General features: G+C 38.8%; 1 protein-coding gene across 9 annotated transcripts in view; it reads left to right on the forward strand.

Moving 5' to 3' along the window:
* Positions 1 to 19,115, forward strand: part of EYA1 (EYA transcriptional coactivator and phosphatase 1) — an 82,259-nt gene extending 63,144 nt beyond the window's left edge. For all 9 annotated transcript variants that reach the window (XM_059835957.1, XM_059835955.1, XM_059835956.1 and 6 more), the window contains 6 exons: positions 7,461 to 7,519; positions 7,717 to 7,877; positions 8,087 to 8,201; positions 8,486 to 8,607; positions 10,573 to 10,673; positions 19,035 to 19,115. In XM_059835957.1, coding sequence (XP_059691940.1) covers positions 7,461 to 7,519; positions 7,717 to 7,877; positions 8,087 to 8,201; positions 8,486 to 8,607; positions 10,573 to 10,673; positions 19,035 to 19,115 — 639 coding nt within the window. The remainder of the gene's footprint in view (positions 1 to 7,460; positions 7,520 to 7,716; positions 7,878 to 8,086; positions 8,202 to 8,485; positions 8,608 to 10,572; positions 10,674 to 19,034) is intronic.
* The last annotated feature ends 1,960 nt before the right edge of the window (positions 19,116 to 21,075 follow it).

A 21,075-nucleotide genomic window follows, 5' to 3' on the forward strand; every position in this document is an offset into this window, starting at 1 on the left:
CCTTGATTTTAGTGTAGCTACTTCAGTAAACACAAGATGCAGAATAAGATCTGTATTTGTTTTGGAACAAACACTGTTTACTTTAGGGGTATCATATTTATTCCAAATGCACTTGTTCATGTGAGGAAGCAAAACAGGATTTTAATCACTTTTTCTACTAGAAAAGAATGGCATCCATTGTGCGCTCTAAAAAGGTTACGTGCCCAGTGTGGGAGAGCATTGGCTAAGTCATTGGCTGTGAAAATGAGTTTGTTAAATAATTTTAGTTCTTAGTCCTCAGTGTTTATAATCGTTTATATAGCTAATAGCCTTAAATTTCTTTTTTTATTTTGATGTGCTATTTTAACAGTAAAAGATGGGGTCTGGGTTTTTGTTGTGATTTTTTTTTTTTTTTTTTTTTTTTTTTACAATATAAGCTTCTCTTTATAGTCTTAAGTTTAAAATGGGAGTGTTGTGAAAGCCTTCACAGCCTGATTTAATTCCTTGACTGTTCATCCACAAATTGTCAGACAGAATGAAGTGGATTTCAAGAACTCTCTTTGTTCTTCATATCCTGTGCCTGACCCACAGGTAATCTGCACCTTTTTTCTTCAGCGCCGAGTAATTGTGGTGGGAAAGAAGAGAAAATGTTAGGGTCACAAAGTGCAGGCTAGACAGAGATGACAGGTCCTGCCAATTGAGTGCCAGTATTGAGAACCTGCGAACCGTAGTCTCTGCTTTTTCACATGGATTTGCGCTGTATGTTAACAGGCGCTCCGCGATGATGGGTTAGGAAGTTCAGCACTTCAGCCTTTATTGCCTCGGCTTGAAAGGAAGTGCGGAGGTTTTTGTATATTTAGCGAGTACAGTAGAGGAGCGTTTGGCACAGGCCATACACATATATATGGGATATAGGTGTGTTGTTCTATGTAATGTCAATTTTCTAACCTGTATGCAAACTAGAGATTTTGCTATCCTTCTAGTCAAGTAAAAAACAGAGATTTACTTGTCAAGTTTAATGACTACTATTAAATAATGTTGGGATCCTTGCAAGTCATTTTTCTAAAATTAGAATAGAGACTAGTTGGAGCAATCTGCTTTTTATTTTGCAGGAAGATAATCACAGCTGTAAGTAAAAAGGTGTAGAACCAGCAGATTTAATAAGATAGATGGTAATTCACGAACTAGCTTTGGAATATGCAATTGTTGCTTGGAAAAACATTCCTTGACAATCTGTAAGCCTATGTTTCCCAAAGAAGCACGTTGTGATGGCTTATAGAAATTATGAGTATTTGTGGAGCAGATAATAATCTGAAAGGGTATATATCTTAAAGGGTATATATCTTATTTCTGGAAAAGACATAAACAGAGATACCGCTGTCGTAAAAAGCTGCAAAAAAACCCCACAGCAGTGTACACTAGAGGATTTTTTTTTCATTAAAGTTTTTTCAGATACATCACATTTATAAAGGATTGCAGCTTTAACTTGTTTTGCCAGATCTGTTCTCACATGTACATGACCAAGTTTCTCTACTGTTCAGTAGGGAAAATGAAGCAGTGAATATAATTGCGTAATGACAGATACGAGAGGAACAGAGAATCCCAGCAATCATTTCCTGCGAGCTGGCCAGCTTCCAGGCTGTCTCAATGGGCACGCTGATGTAAAGGCAATATGAAAATAGGTTGTTCTGAAGGGTGATTGTTGGTTTTTGTTTTTTTCCCCTCTCTCATTTGACTCTGCAGACTAAGGTATTGAAACAATTAGTTGACAGTGTGGTGTTAGTTTTCTCATGGTAAATTAAGAAGATTAACCAAATGTGGAAATGTATTTTAGCTATAATCAGCAGATTTGGGTCTGTAATGCTTCGGCATCCTCTGAGGTTATGTTCATAATATTATTCACGCTATTCCTTTTCATAATGTGCAAACTTGTCCAGAGTTATCTTACACTCAGTGTTTATTCAAAGGCAGCAGAATTATTAGATTTATTTTTGTTAGTTTTGTAACACAGAAATGTAGATGATCAGCATACTAGCCGTTACGTCACTCCACTTGGCATGTAGCATTGGCACAGATAAGAGGAACTCTCGTAACAGCCTTAATCTCTTTTTTTTGTTATTATTAATTTTTCTACAGTAAATTGAGTAGTGAGGCATATTTTACATAATTACAGCAGAAGTGCACAACTTGACGGGTGGTAGCGAAGGAGCAAAGTAATATAAATATTTGCAGAACATTTCTGCCATAACTTAATGCTTTGCATATGAATCTTTATAAAGATCCTAAGTTAGTTTAAAGGAATGATTCCAGAAGACTACATAGGTCCAGGCATTTTAAGAGCTGTGAATGATGACTGTGGAGCATCTCTGGGAGTTTTTGGCTCGTCATACAAAAACAGAAAAGAGAAGGAGGAAAAGTTAGCAGGAAGGAGTTAGCAAATGCTTTGGGGATGGAGGAGAGAGAAGACACAAGCTTTCTATGTACAAGTCTTAGGCTAGACTCATCTAGTCATTCATTTTCAATTGTTTTTCTTTGGCTTACTGCATTTCACTGGAGACATATATTCACTTAGCAGATGATTGCAGGAGTTTTACAGAGCTCCTGCAAGCATGTATCCACTGCAGCTTCAAGCCCCAAAGCAGAGCTGATGGAAGGGAATGTAGAAACAAGTCTCAGTTACTCCGTGCAATGTCTGTTGGTTTAATTGAGCTGCTGTAGGAGATTTGTTTCAAGCTAAGCTACCAGTTGTGGCACTGAAAGGTCTGAGGGCCACAAACACATGGATCCATGCAAGCCAGCTATGCAAGAGAACAGCAAAGGACAGCATGGACAGTAACTTCCTAAACTACTATAGGTAGGTTTGCTATTACACATGCTGACGATCTCATTTTCCCTTAGGCTAATTGGTAAGTCCACAAACAACCCCTGATATCACCATTAACATCCTATCTTTGAGCATGCTTTGAGCATGTTACTAATGTTTTATATCGCCTATCTGGCATCCTCCCTCATCCAAACTGGCACTTTATATATAGGAAATGGTATGTAGGAAATGTCTCCCTTTTCTCCCTTGACAATAGCTTTTGCTGGGGTCTCCTTCCTACAGGCTTTTAAATGCTTCTGCATTTCACAGCTTCCTGTCTTTCGTGCTGCTGTTCCTGAACTGAAAAGACATGCTCTCTCCCTTTGCAGAAGATTAATTTTCTCTCTGCCTCGAATTCTTTCTTAAAATGTAATTCTCCATGAAGCCTTTTGAACAAGCCTCCCCAGCTTCCAGACGGCACTTACTTGACATAGGCTCTGAGGGTGCTGCCTTGGGCTGCTGCCTGGAAGACCAGTCCCATTCCCACTGCCCAGCCCCGCTCTCCTGCCATTTCCCACAGCGGCCGTCAAGCTAGTGTGCTGATTGCACAGAAAACCAACCAAGAAAAAACAACCACTCCAGCTTTCTGACCACCTTGCCCTATGATTGCTGGCCACAGCTGCAGGGGATCTGTAGCAGAGACCTGAATCAGAGCAGCGTCGCTTCCCTAGACTAAATTACCCTTTGTGAATACCTGTTCTATCCCATGTCTGCCCCTCATACACAGAACATGCATGCAGCACCATGACTAAGGTCTTTTAAGGTTTCTGTATGCTTTAGTAGCCCAAATCGCATTTTCAAATATGAATTAAGCACTTTGGCAAGGGTTTCATTAAAATCAGTGCAGTTTACAAGACCTGTGTGAGAATAGGGTTTAGATGCCTAAGATGCTTTGCCCTTCTGAAAGTATTACCCCTGAACTATACCAAATGCATGTCGCTTTTCAGGGATTGATCTCAAAGTGCAGACCCTTTGAGATCTTTGAGATCAAATCCACAGCCTCTCAGCCTGTCTGACTGAAATCCAAACCTTCAGTGCAAACATGTCATCACTTGTAGTCCCCTCATGAAGATTTCAAACTGGATGCGCTGAAGGTGCAAGGTCAACACCTTTAGGAGCAAAACACAGCTTGCTGCATAATCTTTATACATAAGCCACAGGATATTTTGCTCCTTACTTGCCAATTCATCCTATTTTAAAAGAGTATCCAACAATTTTATTGTTCTGCTTTGGAGCTGACTGCTAAACTGATTCTATCGTAATAAAATACATCTGCCTAAATAACGTGTATTTATAGTGTTTCTATGGGCACTTTCAATATTAATTTCATATATCACTTTGCCATATAAATTAGGGGGAGAATACTAGTACTGTATTTCCTATGAAAATTTTACAGAAGTGTCAAATATATCTGTAAAAGTTTGATATGATAAGCCTGCAAACAAACCAGATTTGGTGGGGTTTTTTTCTGAATGGCTGTTTAGCTCTACGTTGGCTCCTGTCACATAAGCTTTTTTGGGAAGTTCTTGAGGATTTTATGAGTCTTTGTATTTTTATTAAAATACACCTTTGCAAAAATGTACTGGTTGGAAGTGCACACTTTATTTGTGGGTCGGTGTCAAACTTCATTTTAGCATATCCCTGATTATGGTGCATATTGAGTAAACTGCTATTTTAAAATGTTGAATGTGTGGGTGCTTGCTTATAACTAATCACGGGACTGAACAGTGTCTCAGGTAGTCTTTGCTCACAAACAAAATGCTCCATACAAAGAAAGCAAGCAGGTGAAAACAAAAACAAGGTGTTCTGAAGGAAGGTTGGACCAGATCAATTAATGGTGGGCAGGTAATTGGCTTCTTTGAAGAGGTATTCCTAAATAACTTTACTGCTAAAAGAGCAATTGCTAAAGGGGTGTTTTTCCTTCCCATGTTCAGGGGTTGAAAAATGCACCCATCACTCATTAGCCCAAAGTCCAAGTCAGCTAGACAGCGTGAAAAAATACCTGGCACTCAAAGCTCACATTTAGCCTCAAAGCTGTGTCCTGCCACTCAAGAGGAACAAAACAGTCGTGCACTGTTTGTGACCTTCCTTTAGTTGTAATGTAGTGTCAATCACATTGCTCTTTAATCCTTTCCAAATTATAACATGTATCTCTTGTGCTTTAATTTTGCTTCATTCCCTTCCTGACTTCACTTTTTTCATCTTTTATTCCTGACAAAAGAGGGCATTATCTCTCTCCATTGTATTCAGTAGTTCACCTGAAATTTGTGATGTTCGTGACCTTTTCTTCACTTTGCTTGCTTTCTTGACACTGTTTCTATACATTTACCCCACCAATTTTTATTCTCTGATTTCTTTTCTGGGTTTTTGTCTCCAAAATCCCTCTTTCTCTCGATACCATGATTTCTATTTCTAATGTATCACTTCAGTTTTCACTTTCTACCTACCAAGCAGATGGTTAGACAAAAGGGGAGAATGACTGTGATTGTCCAAAGACCTTGTAGCGTAAATTAAAATTCCAAGTCCTCAGGTCCTCTCTAACTGTAGGATCTAAGATGTCGTAGTGTCATCTTTCCTGCCTCTATCTTTTGCCTGAGAGAACTGAATTTGGAAGTCTGTTGAGTTATTCCTTTTTTCAACGGCTCCTGTGAGAAGCTGATCTTCTACTCCTTCCTTCAGTTTTGTGGTTACTAAAAATTGTTTCTTTTTCCCATATTTCTATTTTTAATCCTCTCCTCCAGCACCTTGTTCCAGTTGTCATTCATAGTTTCCAAGCTAGGGGAGGAGGCTATCGACTTGGTAATTTTCACTGCTACATTGACAACTCAGGCTTAAGTTTTCTATCCATGGAGACTTTGAGAAGTCACTGAGCGGTGGAAGAGTAACTGCAATGGGAAACTTGTGAATTCAGGAGAGTGTCCCTTCATTAGCTTATACTCAGTTCGTATTTGAATTGTTAACTTCGTAGGCATTTGGATGGAGAGTTCCTTTCAGTTTTAAACAAAAAACTGTAATTTCTGTGAGTTTGATAACTTGCTGAAGAAGCTTCCGGCTTTTTTTTAGCTAAGTTGATTTTCAAAGCCTGGCAACATATGTTCACACTTGTAGTTTCAGCTGTGTCTGTACATCTAATACACTTTGTCTGCCTGAGGAGGAAATTCACTGTATAGTGGTTAAATATGAGCAAATGTAGTATTGTCTTTCCTGTGCTGGTTGTTGCTCTTACCTCTCTCTCTAGCACCAGCTACCTATGCGTGAAATACAAAAGATTTACAGTATTACAGTAACAATAAGTACATGTTGTGCAAATGCAAAAGACCACACCTTATTCTTCAAAGCATTTGAAATTTTTCTGAGGTATTTTTCCTAGACCTGTGTTTTTAAAAATCTAGAAACCACAGCCATCATGTGAGGCCAAATAGACTTCTTCAGCTTTTTTCTTATCTGAGGTTGTCGACCTCAGGAGAGGAGGAGAAGGTTACAGGGTCAAAGTCTTTTCCTCCTTGGAGCTTGCTGCTTGCTGGGAGAGGGTTGGCTGGAAAATAGATGTTTTAGAAAAAGGGTTGAGGGTCATGATTTTAATTCTGTTAGGGAACAGCTGGTTTGAGTTTCTTTCCACTTCTATCTTCCCTCCCTTCCTCACAAATCCATGGAGAGAGAAAAATTTGTTCAGAGGAAAGCAGTAACACAAAAATAAAGGATTGCAGCATTTTCATGTTTAAAATAGATCATGTTTGTTATAGGACTTCACATTAAGAGAGAGAAGAGGAAATTATTGAAATAATTGAAATGTATTATTGTTTCAAGCATTGAATTGAGACTGATCTAGAGTGCCAGAGGTTTATTTGTTTTCCTGCCAAAACTTAAATTGTTAATAATAATGTTCTAATGTTTTTTTGGTGGATAAACTATATGCATTACGATTTTTAATTTAGTGATGGACAAAGCTAATTATGAATGTGCCATGTTAGTTTGCATACAAATCGCTGAAGAAAGATGGTTTGATTTGGCTATTTCTGTTCAGATTTTCTTCATCTTTGCATGCTGCTTTCATGCACTAAGACCAAAGAGAGAGAAGGAACTCACAACTCTCAAATGAATGGCAAACTAGGAACAGATTTTTCGTCTGCACTCCTCTGAAACACTGGCCTCAGGCTGTGTTGGTGTGTGGCTCAACAGCAATCAGAGGTCATAATTTCATTGGCGGTTAGCATCAGGTTTAATTTTTCTAATATGTTACATTTACCAAAATGTCTGGTTTCAGTTACACTTATGCACTGGCTGAATCAGCTTTGAGCAGCATGATGTTTTAAGGTACCTGAAAGGCTACAAGAACGTTTATGGAACACATATGCTAATTGTTTTTAACCACTTTCCTTTCTAAACACAAAAATGTGTTTTTGGAAAGCCATTTAACAGTAGTAGCTAATGATGGTGTGCATTTATTCTAAGAAATGAGCACAAGGAATAGGTAAAATAGTTGTTTTAACAAGACTGCCATCTACTGATTTCCACAATTAAAAATATCCCTGATGAGTAGATTGTTCATAGTTTTTTATAGCTTTATTTTCTCGATTTGCAAGATCAAGAAAATTATAAAGTCTTTCTGTTGCCTTAGGAATGTGACCAGGTTCACATTGACGACGTGTCTTCAGACGACAACGGTCAAGATTTAAGGTATGAGAGAACTGAACAAGACAAAATGTTGCTTTCCAAGTTTCTTCCTGGGAAAGCAATGAATTGCTGTAATGCTTACAGTAGTCCGCTGTCTTTTTAGCTGTCTTAGCCTTTGCAACCCAGCAAAGTGAGTAGCTGGTGGTGGAATGTAGTCTGTTGCCTTTTGTTAATCTGGGGGTTTTCTTATCTCTGAATAGCACCTATAACTTCGGAACAGACGGCTTTCCTGCGGCCGCCACCAGTGCGAATTTGTGCCTCGCGACGGGGGTGCGTGGAGGAGTGGACTGGATGCGAAAATTGGCTTTCCGCTACAGACGAGTAAAAGAAATATACAATACCTACAAAAATAATGTCGGAGGCAAGTGACTCTGAAGTATATAACAAATATAGATGAGAAGTAGTAAAAAGGAAGAACTTTCAGCTTCTGTTCCTTTTTTAGCATGGTAGTGTTTAGTGAGCTGTTTAGTTTGCGGTGTGTGGAAAATTGTCTCTGAGCTAATGAAAGCAAAGGAAAATGACAGAACATTACTTAATTTCGGTGCAGACATGCCCTTATCTACTCCACAGGTCTTCTTGGTCCAGCAAAAAGAGAGGCTTGGTTACAACTAAGAGCAGAAATTGAAGCTTTGACGGATTCTTGGTTAACACTTGCACTGAAAGCACTCACCCTTATTCATTCGAGGTGAGTACGAAGAGTACGGGGTAGTTAAGAAACTTTAGGATGATCTAGAAGAGGATGCCTGGTCTGGTGGGCAAAATGCTGAACCTGGAGGACCTTCTTCTCATTCCTTATTCTGGTCTGACCATGCCACTCTGTACCTTGCTCTCCTGTAAGGTGGAAAAAACCCCCTTTTTTTGTAAGTGGCAGTAATAATGGTGAGGGGTTCTGATGGGAGGGATAAGGTTTTCCTTGTCGTGGTTTTTTTTTTTGTTAAAAAAAGGATGTTTGCATTTTCTCTTCCATAGGACAAACTGTGTGAACATTCTTGTAACAACTACTCAGCTAATTCCAGCTCTGGCAAAAGTCTTGTTGTATGGACTAGGGGTTGTATTTCCCATAGAGAATATTTACAGTGCAACTAAAATAGGTGAGCTATTTTTATAATGTTGTAATACATTTAAAGCTGTAATTCTAAATAAAAAGGTATTGTAGTGTATACTTATGTATCACGTGTTTTCACTGTAGCAAATACAGAGGTTAGTAATACCTGATCTCATGAAACACTTTTCAGGCTAAAGCATCCTAAAAGTGCTTTTCAAATGTTTGTCATGATCCAGCACAGAAAGCTTCATATAGCTCTATTAATGCTGCTGCAGCCTCTGTTAGGAGGAAATATAATTGCTTTTTTGTCATCATTTCTCAAAACTGTGAGGCTACATAGCAGTTGAGAAGGTTTTTTAGTAGGCTGTGACTACAGAACGCTGAAGTCTCCCCAGATTAGCAGAAGAAATTCTGTAAAGGTAAGCCCTGGCTCCATTAAATGTTTTCATGGGCTCTGGAGCAAATTTTGGTAAACAATTTACCAGAAGCAAGAATGTTTTGCTGCAGAATGTAATTGTTTACGTTCATTCATACTGACTGTAATGAGCTTCAGCCGGGCAAATGTTTATTTCTGTTTTCTGGTTCAATATAAAAGATGTTATTCTGAGTATGTAGAAGTACATAGGACCAGATGGCAACAGTGCTTGTAGTTTTTAACGTGATTATGACATATCTGTTCTGTCTCAGATTCCCTCAAAATTGTGGGCTACATGAAAACAATTTTCGTGTGTTCTTAAATATCTATAATACAGGAAGCTCAAATGGCTGAGAAAAAATGGTGTGTTATTTTTGTTTGGTTTTGTTTTTTAAAAAAGACTTGGGTGAGAGTTTTATGTAGAAATTTGAAAGCATTACCGTAAAAGACTTAAAACTGTTTTTTGGATAGAAATGTTATGGTACCATCTGTCAAAACTTTAAAGTAAATTGAAACTTTGAATTATAATACTTTAAATACACATTTTAATTAAAACAAATTTTAATAAATATTTACTTGTGACTTCACGTACACAGGACAGAAGGGTATTTTTGGAAAACTGTATTCAGTCAGTGACTGTCACAGGAAATCATGACATTTTTGTAACATGACACAATTCATAATTTTCAAGCACTGTTTCAACCTAGTTAATGTTGGAGGTTTCTTATGCCTGGCGCTACTGTTAAAAGGTGTCAGTTGAGTACTTTGGCTTCTCTGCTGGTTAGAAACCTTTTTTTCATTTCCAACCTGTTTGTTCTTAAACTGGTATTGTTCTGTAGCTGAAATAACTATTTTAAAAAACATGTTTTTTCCTGACGGTTGCTGTAGACACATAGGTAAGCATGTACCATGACCAGACTGAAGTGATCTTTCAGAACGGGGACATATGAGAAAACTGAATTGTAAGCATTCTTTCTGGCTTCCCAGTACCAGTACCTGAAGCTTCCCAGTATCAGTACCTACGTCTGTGCAGTGAAGTAATGAGCCACGTTAATGGATCCCAGTGCAGGATCAAGGACCTTGCCCATGTATTGGATTACAGGCATTTAAATCGAAATCTTTTGGGTGACCTTCTAAGTCAGGATACTACTGTTTCAGGAGCTGTGATTAATCTTGTCACAGGTTGTGGAGAAAAAGCTAGAATTTCAACTCAGATTCAATCAATTTGCTCAGTTCAGGATACTGTCCATAAACAGCCAGTAGAAAATTCTCCTGGTAGGGAAATTCCCCCCCAAAACCTGTCTCAGATTAGGGAAGGAGACAAGAAAGGTAATGTTGCAGACCTCTAGTCCGCTATGTCTCCATGGCATGTGTACTAAAGGACCTCATGGAGCAGATGTTAAGGTTGCCTGTCAGCTGCTGTAGTGGGAGCAAAGCTGCAACCGGCCTTGATACACCATCCTGCGGGAGAGGCTCTTCTCTCCCAATAGCTGTAATTATGTATTCAAAGTGTTGGGGAGATCCAGGCTAAAAGGTGGTTTATTTGATGTCATCCCATCACCACCTATCCTGAATAGTCTGATCTTTTTCTTTCAGGAAAGGAAAGTTGTTTTGAGCGAATAATTCAAAGATTTGGAAGAAAAGTAGTGTATGTTGTTATAGGGGATGGTGTCGAAGAAGAACAAGGCGCAAAAAAGGTAATGGTCCTTTTTCAGTGCGGGTTGATTTCAAGAGACTGAAAGCAAAATTGTCTTTTCTTCGACACAGGACAGCATGCATTGACATTTGGGTTTTGCATCTTTGCTTTATGAAATATGTTTTGACCATATCTAGTAGAAAGCTGCATAAAAACGTAGATAATAATGTGCCCTGCTGTTCTCCAAAAGACACGTAAAGCTAGCTGTGTATGTTTGATGTATTACAAAACGGAGCCAGAAAATGGACCCCAGCTTTTGTGCCAGGAACTAATAGTTCTGTTTTCATTGGCATCCCAAAATACCACATAGGATGTTATGAATATAAGCAAAAAATGGCAATTCTTGCTGATCAAAGGCAGTGTGCTGTTTGCCTACATGAAATATGTATATGTCACACCTTGAAAAGGTATGTAGGACTGGAGTATGTATACATAAAATTCGTGTGCGTCCATAATTTGGATTCTGCATTCAGGTAACTACTTGTGGCTTGTCCTGCATTCATAACCTCAGTTAACTAAGCGGAGGATACTATTTGACTATTCTTTATTATTTTTTGCTTTCCTCTGGGAAGAAGGGAAAAATTCACATTTTTCTTTCCCCAGTGTGGCCTAAGCTCCATAAAAAGCAATACTTCCCACTGACAAATAATAGGCAGTATTCCTAGCCTTGCTATTCTGCCCAACTCCAGCAGATACAGAGTCTTCGCTTGGAGGAATAAGGCGTAATATTGGCTATTTGAACAGTAGGAGGAAGAGTAGGAAAATGGGCATTTCTGTTCTTGCTTCCTTTTGCAGGTAAATTGCTTTTACACAGCTGCTTTTTTACCACAACACTCTCCGTGGTCATTCTGTAACTGTTTCCACTGTGACTTTCTAAATTGAAGAAGTGAAACTAATTAGTCCGCATGGCGTTTTAACAACCATTGACTGGTTTTGCTTCATGAAATCTGGGTTTTGAGCCCCCGAAGCATTGCGGGGAGGTTCCCAGCTCGTCCCAGCACTTCGCAGAGTCTCAGTTTCGTATATCCCTTTGGCGGACTGACGGGAACAGTTTGCTCCTTTCTCCTTCAGAAATTAATGCCTTTCATCTTCGCGGGGAAATGTTTTCCCGCTGTAAATGATTACATTTTAAAAGCTGCATTTAAGATCAGGGGGAAAAAAAATTCTTCTCTTTGTTCCTTTTCTGTTGCTTGGTGAAATAGTGTTGTATATGATAATGGCAGGAGTAGTCCTTTCGGTAACATTATCTAATTCAATGCTTTTTTCAACAGGAAACATGATTCAGAAAAGCATAAGAAAAAGCCTTTCCAGTCACTAAGAGGAGTAGCAGTATAGAAAGTTCCTTTGTGCCATTACTTCTGTGTATTCTTTCTTGGTGGAAGGAATTTTCAGATTCAAAGCATGTTAGATGCTCTGGATTAAATTATCTGCTGCAGCAATGTCAGAGGAGTCAATAAGTAGACCAGCAGCCCTGCCTTTCTACAGAAACTATTAATTTGATTAAGGAAAATGCTTCTGTGGTTCTTGTCCTGCTTCTCACTCCGCCAAAAAAGAAGTCACCATTTCACACTGTGAAAGCAGGATTTGCCTCTTAAGTTTTGGCCCTTGCATCCTGCAGGAGCAAGAACCACACGGTGCCTTGCAGGACAAGGTGCTGCTCCCAACTCAGATGATGCTGTTTTTGTTGTCTGCTCCACAGGTTGTTTTTAGCGTTATTAGGAGGAGTGAGCATGGGAATGCACCCTGGTGTATACTGTGCTTCAGTTTAAAGCTGTACGCCCGGTCTAAGGAATAAATGATGTTGCTGTATTAGAAAACAGTAAAAGCCTAGACCTTCTCTGGAGAGTCTGCAAACAAAAGAGGAGAAGATTTACGCCCACAAAAACACCCAAAGCCCATCAATCCAAAGTGGCATAACTGTCCCATGATGTACCCCATTGCCTTCCTTATCCCCTGAACCTTGTTAGCTGGTTCCTTCCTACCTTCCTTCCCATCAGCACGCTGGGTTTTGTGATATTCTGAGGGCAGGGACAGCTTTTGTGTTAGCCCTTTGCACAGTACTTTGCTGAAGGGGTTTGGCCTGTGGTAAAGCCCTTAGTATATGTTTATTTACACTACGTAGAGCTAAGGCAGTACATCCTTCTTTAAATGGCACTGCATTGATTACATGTAAACTATAATGAGTATTTTTAAGTGAGCATATAAGTTCAAACCTATTTAATTTGAGAGATTTTTAATTCTGTGTTTGTTTAGTGAAAAGAGCTGAACTTCAAGCTTAGGAGGTAAGAAAGTTATTAAAAATAATTTGCCAGTAATTTATCAATTGCTTCATCATAAAACAAGATTTTCATTTATGTCCTTCATTCGTGGAAAATCCTGAGTCAATACAACAATAGGAAAATGAAGGACACATTTAAAATCTTTTTATTATTGTCATTATTGTAAAAATTCCTAATAGAAACTTTTTAATACCGTTTAAAAGATCATTGCTCTTTTGAGAAGCTTTTTTAGGATAGACTGTTTTTCCATAAAATGCCCCTTTTGATTGATGAAAATAAATACAGTACACTGAGGAAACCGCATGCTCTTACATTTCACGTAGCACAGGACAAACCGTGGTATCAACACCTTTGTTTAGCTGTCACTTCCAGCAAAAAATTTTATAAGACAATTAAAATTCTCGGGGCGTTTGCATTGCAGCCTGAGGAATAATCGTACCCTTCTGGATCAGTTCAGCACACAGCCAGGGTGGCTGTAACGCCAGGGTTCACACGGAGGTTGCTACCTTCGGATCAGCTTCCCCGGGAAAAGAGGGAGAGGAGGGGAGAGAGAAACTGGTGTGAGAGCCGAGGGGTGCTCGGGGTGGCTGCCGGCATCAGTGCGGGTGCCGTGGGGGTCAGAACCGCCGCATCTGAGTGCCACTGCCGTGACACGGCTATTTGCAGAATAAGTTTCTGGGGTTTTCTGCCAGAGACTCCATTGTCTTGGCATTTTGTTTTGCTTTGCTTTGTTTTGTTTCGTGTTTTGTTCAGTTGTGTTGTGTTGTGTTTTGTTTTGTTTGAGCTCATCTTTTGCCTTTGCCTTTGGAGACACAGTCGAGAAATACTCGTAAAGCAGAAAAAAACCCAACTCCTGAGTTTTTCTACTTAGGAGAATCCTCCAAAGGATTTTTAATTTGCAAGAGGAGACAAAGGAGGAGGCTCTCTGCACTGAGGAGCTGGATTTTACATCAGGTGATTCGGGAGAGCCTGGGCAAATCGGCTTCTCTCTTTGTCTCCAAAATGGTCATGCTGCCTCGGAGGGAAATTAGGAGGAAAAATCGTAAATCTTTGTGGAGCAATAAATAGAATATAAATGGGTATCCAATATGCCACTGCTTTTAAGCTCACAGTCATACTGTGCTGGTCAGGTTTGGGCTAGGAAGTAAAGGCGACCGCTTAGCAAATCTGGCAGGAACACAACAAAAATACTGTGAAAGATGACAGAAACTGATGAGTTTTCTATTCAAATCCGTCACAAACCTCAGGAGTAAGGTTTTTGTATAAATATGTATTCATTTAAGGGAAGGAGGATAGTCTGCACTTTTCAGCGTTGCCTTCAAAAAATGGCTTTGTTCTGCACATGTATTAATAGAAACACTTTATTTTGTGGAATAAAATAGTTGAAGTTTTGTTCTTTTAGTAAGTACACAGCAAAAAATAATATTGCTTCAATTTCAGAAATAAAATACCTTCATATTTTAGGTTATTTAATAATATTATAATTACTAGATTTACTAAATTAATAATTTCACTTTTCATGTATTTTGCACCAGAACCAGATTCAAACTTTTGCCACCATATTTCATTTCAAAACGTCATCAAAATTAAATCATTAAAAAGTTCATAAATGTATTTATTACCAAGTATTGTCTACAAAACAGCTCAAGTTTTTTTTTAAAAAAGCTTCATATTTACTTGGAAGATGTTGAAATAGTACACAAAATCGTTGTTTTACTACCAGTCTAGATGCATATTCCTCCAATATGCAATAAGAAAAGCTTTCTTATAGTTTCATTAGATACTAATGCATCCAGTTACACCACCTATTTATTAGCGGTTAGCATTTGTCATCCGTTCTCCCACAGCAGCAAATCACAGAATCACAGAATCACTAAGGTTGGAAAAGACCTGTAAGATCATCAAGTCCAACCATAAATGAGATATACTAGCATTCTGCAGTGTGCTTAGAACAGAAGACACATGTTGTACATAACGTGTGCTAAGTGTTGGCAGGGATGGCTTTCTAAAGGCACTATTTAGTAAATATATAGACAAAGAAACTCTTGCCCGGTCATTTGGTAAGAAAAAATGTACTACTGTCTCATGGGTGCGTTGCCACTTTTGACAGGGCTGCATACTTGTAGATAAATGGGGCATGTTAATACAGGAATAACGTATAAGGTTTTGTATGATAATTTCGTTACTTTAAATGTTTTAGTTTTGTACAATCATTTGTTATCTTAGATAAGGTGAAAATTACTGTATATGCCCCGTGAACACACATGCATATATATGGACACATATGTGTGTGAGACTGTATATACATACAGATCTATATATGTCTACATGTGCATGTTTGTGTATCATCGGGTTTGTTTCCACTCCTCTTAGCTAAGAAGGCTGTGCCGTAGGGTCAGACTGATAGAGATCTGAATCGGCCGCCTTCGGCTGTGCAGAGAGCACCAGTGCAGATTCCAGCCCCGTGCAGCCACCACGTTCCTGGCATGCTTTATTTCTTGGGAGTGTGCTGCTGTTCTTTTGACCTATATGTGGGAGAACTGAAAATAAGTATAATCCTGACGTTTATACAACCTCTTTGTTTTCATGAGACTCTCCAGAATCATTCCACACCTCACTCCTGTAACTACATGGAGTAAATGGAGGTATACTCCTTTCACAGACAGACATAAATAAAGCGGAGGACACTTAAGTGAATTTGAAATAGAAAGATACAGCCAAAATAATGACCACTTAAAGTTTTGGTTTAAAATCTGACCATAAACAGCTGAGGGTAATCCAAAACTCGATATTGCATATGGGCATCTAGCAAGACTCGCTGTGATTTTATTTAGCAGAAGCTAAACCTTCTGTTAAATCAATCAGGGTCTTTAACTGCCCTAGCTGCCTGGTGTGTGTACGCTCTGTGATGCTGAGGTTGTTACTAGGGAAGCAGTATAATGCTGGAGCTGCATGAAATAGGAGCTGGAAGCCAAGAATTTATTACTACAATTCTCTCTATTCATTAGTTGGTTGTACGACCTTGGAGGGCGTCCATGTAATTGACTCTTGGCTACTGCAGGGACACTATGCAAAGGCAGGTGTCCACCAAACTCTTTGCCATGCCGCATCTTAGGTATGCTACTTACATCTCCCTGACCCGGTGGTTGAGGCAGAGCTGGTGCCAAGCTGACTAAGAGAAGCAGGGAGCTATGGCTGGCTGGCAGGGGGAGCAGGTAGGTCCTACCTGGCAGGCTGCTTGTGAGAGAAGAAGGAAACTGCAGCAGCGCAAGAGAGGGAGGCAGCACTGCTGAGCACCGCCGGCCAAGTGCAGTCAGCTGGGAAAGACTGCACGGACCTGCTGCAAGCACAAACCTGTGCCCGTTTGTCCTTCATGTATTACCCCTATCAGATCTTATAAATTCTTCCAGGAAGACCTCACAGCCTAAATACGAGATAGGTGCACAGAAGGTTTTGGAGAGTCTGGAGAACAGCATGATTAGGAATTTTTATTTCATTTTGCTCTTGCTGGTTCATTTCCTGAACATGGTGCAAGAAATGAATCTTTAGGAAAGATCTGAGTTGGAAAGCAGCAGTGTCTGACCTGAGAGAGTGCAGAGGATAGACTGTCTGTATAACGTAACACAGAAGATACTGGGACGTGGAGTTCTACCTGAGTGAGCTAATTGCATCTAGTTTCTGTTGCTGGCAGAGGGTAGAGACAGTACAATGGAAGTCTAGATTGAAGGTGTAGAAATAGTAGGTGTTGTAGTCAGTGTTTAACACTTCCTTCTTAAAGAGGATTAATCTGTAAAAGTGTTTTGGAAATATCCTAAGCGTTTTTTCCAACAACATCTCAACTGTCTCTGAATTGTTTCTTTGTTTGTTTTGTTCTCTCTATAAGCAGCTATTGCTCATGCATTTATCTTCAAGCTGAGATTTAGTCAGCTGTTTCTCAAGGCTTTGTAACAACCTAGAGTAAAGCGAAGCAGAACAGAAACTCTTCCAATGTTCTTCCTTGGTTCTTCCTTGGTTCTTGGTTCTTCTTCTTGGTTCCAAGGTTCTTCCTTGCGAGTCATTTTATTGTCTTCCTGAAGAAATTTCTTTTCTCTAAAAGCTAGGCATACTCTGAATATGGGCATCTGTTGATGATCCATACTACATTTTAATTCAGATCAGGAGTGTCATTCCAGTCATTCCCCCTCACTATGCTTTGTTTAACATCCTGGACTGGTTTTGGGGGGAAAAAAAACCCAAAACACAACAGATTTCTTTTGGATAGAACTGAAGAACAATATATTGTCCAGGTGCTCACCAAATGCTCTCCAACTGCTAATGGGCACTTTTTCACAATGGCAGACTAGAGCTATTCTGAAGTGAAACCGTGAAACATGGGCACTGGTTGCTCAGCACCACCTCCTTCACTCTGCAGTCCCTCTAATTGTGCAACTCTACTTGCTAACACTTGTCCTTCATCGAGTGCGCATTTTCCAGATTCCTTACAGTGCTCCCTTGCTGATCATGTACAACTCTTTAGTCTAGCGTATTAGTATTAGTTAATTCAGTATATCTTCTTAGACTCTCGCAAGAGCAACAGTTGATTGTTCCCTAACAGGTGCCATTTGTCTTCAGAGAGACTTGACACTACTTACATGGTTACATTTCTTTTTAAAATCTCTGCTGTATTTCTATAAATGCAGCCCAATTTATCATCACATCATTATCTGGACTGAAGCAGTATTCTTCTAAACATAATAATAATTTATACACTGACAGACAGATGTTTACATGATCATCTAAAGACAAATTTATGATAGGCTCTGTGCTAAAGTGTTTGCTTTCTGAGATAGGTATAAGGTAAAATTACAGGGCTTACAGTAAACACGGAGCTGGAAACAGAGAGTTTCACATTGTTTTCAAAATTTTTCTCTTACTTAAAATTTGAGGAGAAGACCTGAATGAAGAAAGGAGGTCAGCGTAGAAGTGATAATCAGAAGAGAGGGAGTTTTCCCACTGATTTCAGTAGAATTAGGAATTTACTCAGGAAGTGCTGAAGGAGGATGAAGAAAGCCTCTCTGAGAAGTTGTAGATAAAATGCTTGGGGAACTCCGAAGCTATTGTGATAATAAATTGCTTGTGGTTTGCCTCCTAAAGATGCCAGGACACAGCTGACCCAATGAAAAGGTGAACATGATCATGTTAGCCTTCAGAACATTGTTCAATTGAAACTGTTTTCCCATGGGATTTATAGAATATTTTCCTGACGAAGGCTGATGGTTATCTTTTTTTTTATTTATGCAAAAGTTCTTGCTGACACTGTAATCCCTGGTTTAGAGTATAAAGGTAGTTCTTAATCAGATTTTTACCCTTCATGGATGAGGCAATGTGTGCTTTTTCCTGGTATTTGTGGTTTTGGTTTATTCAGGTTCTTTGCAAACGTATTTGTGCTCCAGACAGATTTTATTACAGCTAATAAGAAAAAAAAACATATTTATTTTAAAATTGTCCCATATGGAAAAGATGTTTTAAGATCAGTGCTAACAATGAGCGATGTTATACAAACCACTGGGACAAAATTCCTTTCAAAGTGATGTGAGCAATGCATGAGCTATTCTGAATCACCATGGCTATGTTCTTAACTCACCTGCCAGGGATAGTTCCACAAGGAACAAACACGTTTTGATAGTAAATAATACTGTCACTTCCTTTATTTTTTGGTTTTGATTCAAGTTCTGTTCCCTTCCTCAAACTACCCACACGCTTCATGTATAGGTTATTTTTCTTAATTATTTTCTAGAAATAATATTTTCTTCTGCAATGTGCTGAAATGTGTTTTTCTTATAAAGAGATGAGAAACCCCCCCCTTCCTTATGATCTCCTGACACGTTTGCTGTTGTTCCTGTTGGTAAATAGGTTTGCTGTTATTGAGAATTTATGCTGAGAGGGTGGGTCAGAGAAACCAGGGATAAATATGAAGTGCTCGAGGTTTTAAGAGCTCTTTTTCTCTACTCGTGGTGTTCCCTTATCCTTGCGCAAGACAATGGGTGGGTCTAAATACCAGAATGCTTGGGGTTATTTTTACATGTTGTCTGTGCTGTTCACAGCATGCTATGCCATTTTGGAGGATCTCGAGCCACTCTGACCTTATGGCCCTTCACCATGCCTTGGAACTGGAGTACTTGTAGCAGCTCAGCAGCACTTTGAAACCCCAGAGCCTCCTTCTGCCCATGGACGGGATGCCTGTGTCTTGTGTCAGCATTGGACTACAGAACTTTGTGATTTCAACATGTTGACATACAGCTGCAATTGGTCTTAACCCTTGCCCTTTCAGTAAACAGAGGAGCATGTCTTTTTCTTCAGAACAGCTGTTGATTCTGGTACTGCGAGTCCAACGAAAATAAGCCATGCAAATGTTTGAACAACTCATCTTTACCATATTTGCTACCAAAAAGAAATAGAGAAGGAAAAAAAAAAAAGGAAATAAAAGGTTCATACCTGTGAAGAAAAAAAAGGACCTGCAAATCCTTTGTAGTTTTTAGACTCTTCAATGTGACACACACCATTTCTTCAACACAGCAAACTTGATTGCACAATGAAGACTGAGATTTTTCAAAATACCAGTGGAGTAATTTTCTTGTAAAGAAGGTTTACTTTTTGGTTTCTCATACCCAGGGTACTCTGTACATCTTTACTTATTTATGAACAGACTATATTTTGACATCATATAACTGAGGATATGTGTAATAGGATTAAAGGCTATTATAAGCCTTTGCCTTATGGTACAGCAACTACTTTTGATTTTAGCACATTACAGAGTAGTTTAAAATATGTCTAATTTAAACTAATAGGTACATCACTGAGACAATCATGTACAGGAAGAATTTTTTGTGTAAATTTGTAATAATGAATGATTCTTTTACATATTGTTAAGGTAAATGCTATTGAAAGATAGTAATGCCTTGTTGGTGAAGAATGAGGCCACGTGTGCACAAACTGTTGTGCAGTGCCTTATCAATGCGTTGGATATAAATATGTAGATAACGGATTTTTTTAGATAAATTTGTCAAGACCAAAAGCATGGATGTCAAGTGTCAATAAGAATTGGGTTTTGTTCTTCTCAGCTGTTTCTCTAGCTTTTCCTTCTCTCACCTACTCTGATTATGAAAAGATTGGTTTCTTTCCCCCCATGAAGGAAATATAGATAAAACACAACTGAAGAGGAGTCCTTTGTTGTCTTCTGTTTCCTCTTTTAAAGTTAACACATTAACCCTTTTTTAAAGTATTGAAAAATGAATTAGAAGATTCATTCCATAAAGAAATAGAAAGAGAACACAAATATATTTTAAGACATGACTTAAACTGGAATCTTGATACCGAATAGTTTTTGTCTCATCCAAAAATGAAGGAAACTATCAATATCGTTATTTTTAGAAATTAGAAATGGGAATATTTTGGAGAAATTGAACAAGAATACTCATATACATTTAAGTTTTTTAATCCTCTTCCACCAGGAGTCAGATTTTCCTAAGATATAACATCCATTGCCGGCAATGGAAATACTGAAATAGTTATCGCCAAGGAGTTAAAATTTGCTTTTGTCTATACCCATTTACAGGACAAACCTCGACTGTGTCTGTCTGTGACTTGTGACTTTTCTAATCTTGAAGGCCATGAGCTACTTGGTCAGATAAACTGTTAGTCTGACTTTTTGGCTTGAATTGTACCAATTCCCTTTACCCAATTTAAATCTCTTCATTAAAAAGAAGCCTCGGCTTTGTTGGTTCATTCTCCAGCTTTTCTTCTTGTTTTCTTTTGCTGAAAACACCAGCCTTGAAACAGCTACCTGCAAAGCTACAAAGACCAGTGTAGCTACACAACAACACCCTTCTCTATTGGAGGAATCATATTGCTGCTAGGATTCAATGTTTGTGGATTGCTTTATTACCAACAGAGAGGTTTTTATCCTACCAGGACTTGCACATGTGCTTTACTTTACCCAGTATGAGTCCTGGAATTCACACAGTACTCACATACGTACATAAAGCACGTTGTGGGTAGTTTTTAGAATTGAGACTATAATTAGCCTTTTTTTTCCTCAAGCAAAGTAGACAATGATGGGGGTTGGTTGTCTTTTTTTTTTTTTTT

Source organism: Gavia stellata, chromosome 3 (genome assembly GCF_030936135.1).
Source record: "Gavia stellata isolate bGavSte3 chromosome 3, bGavSte3.hap2, whole genome shotgun sequence".
In the NCBI taxonomy this organism is placed as follows: domain Eukaryota; kingdom Metazoa; phylum Chordata; class Aves; order Gaviiformes; family Gaviidae; genus Gavia; species Gavia stellata.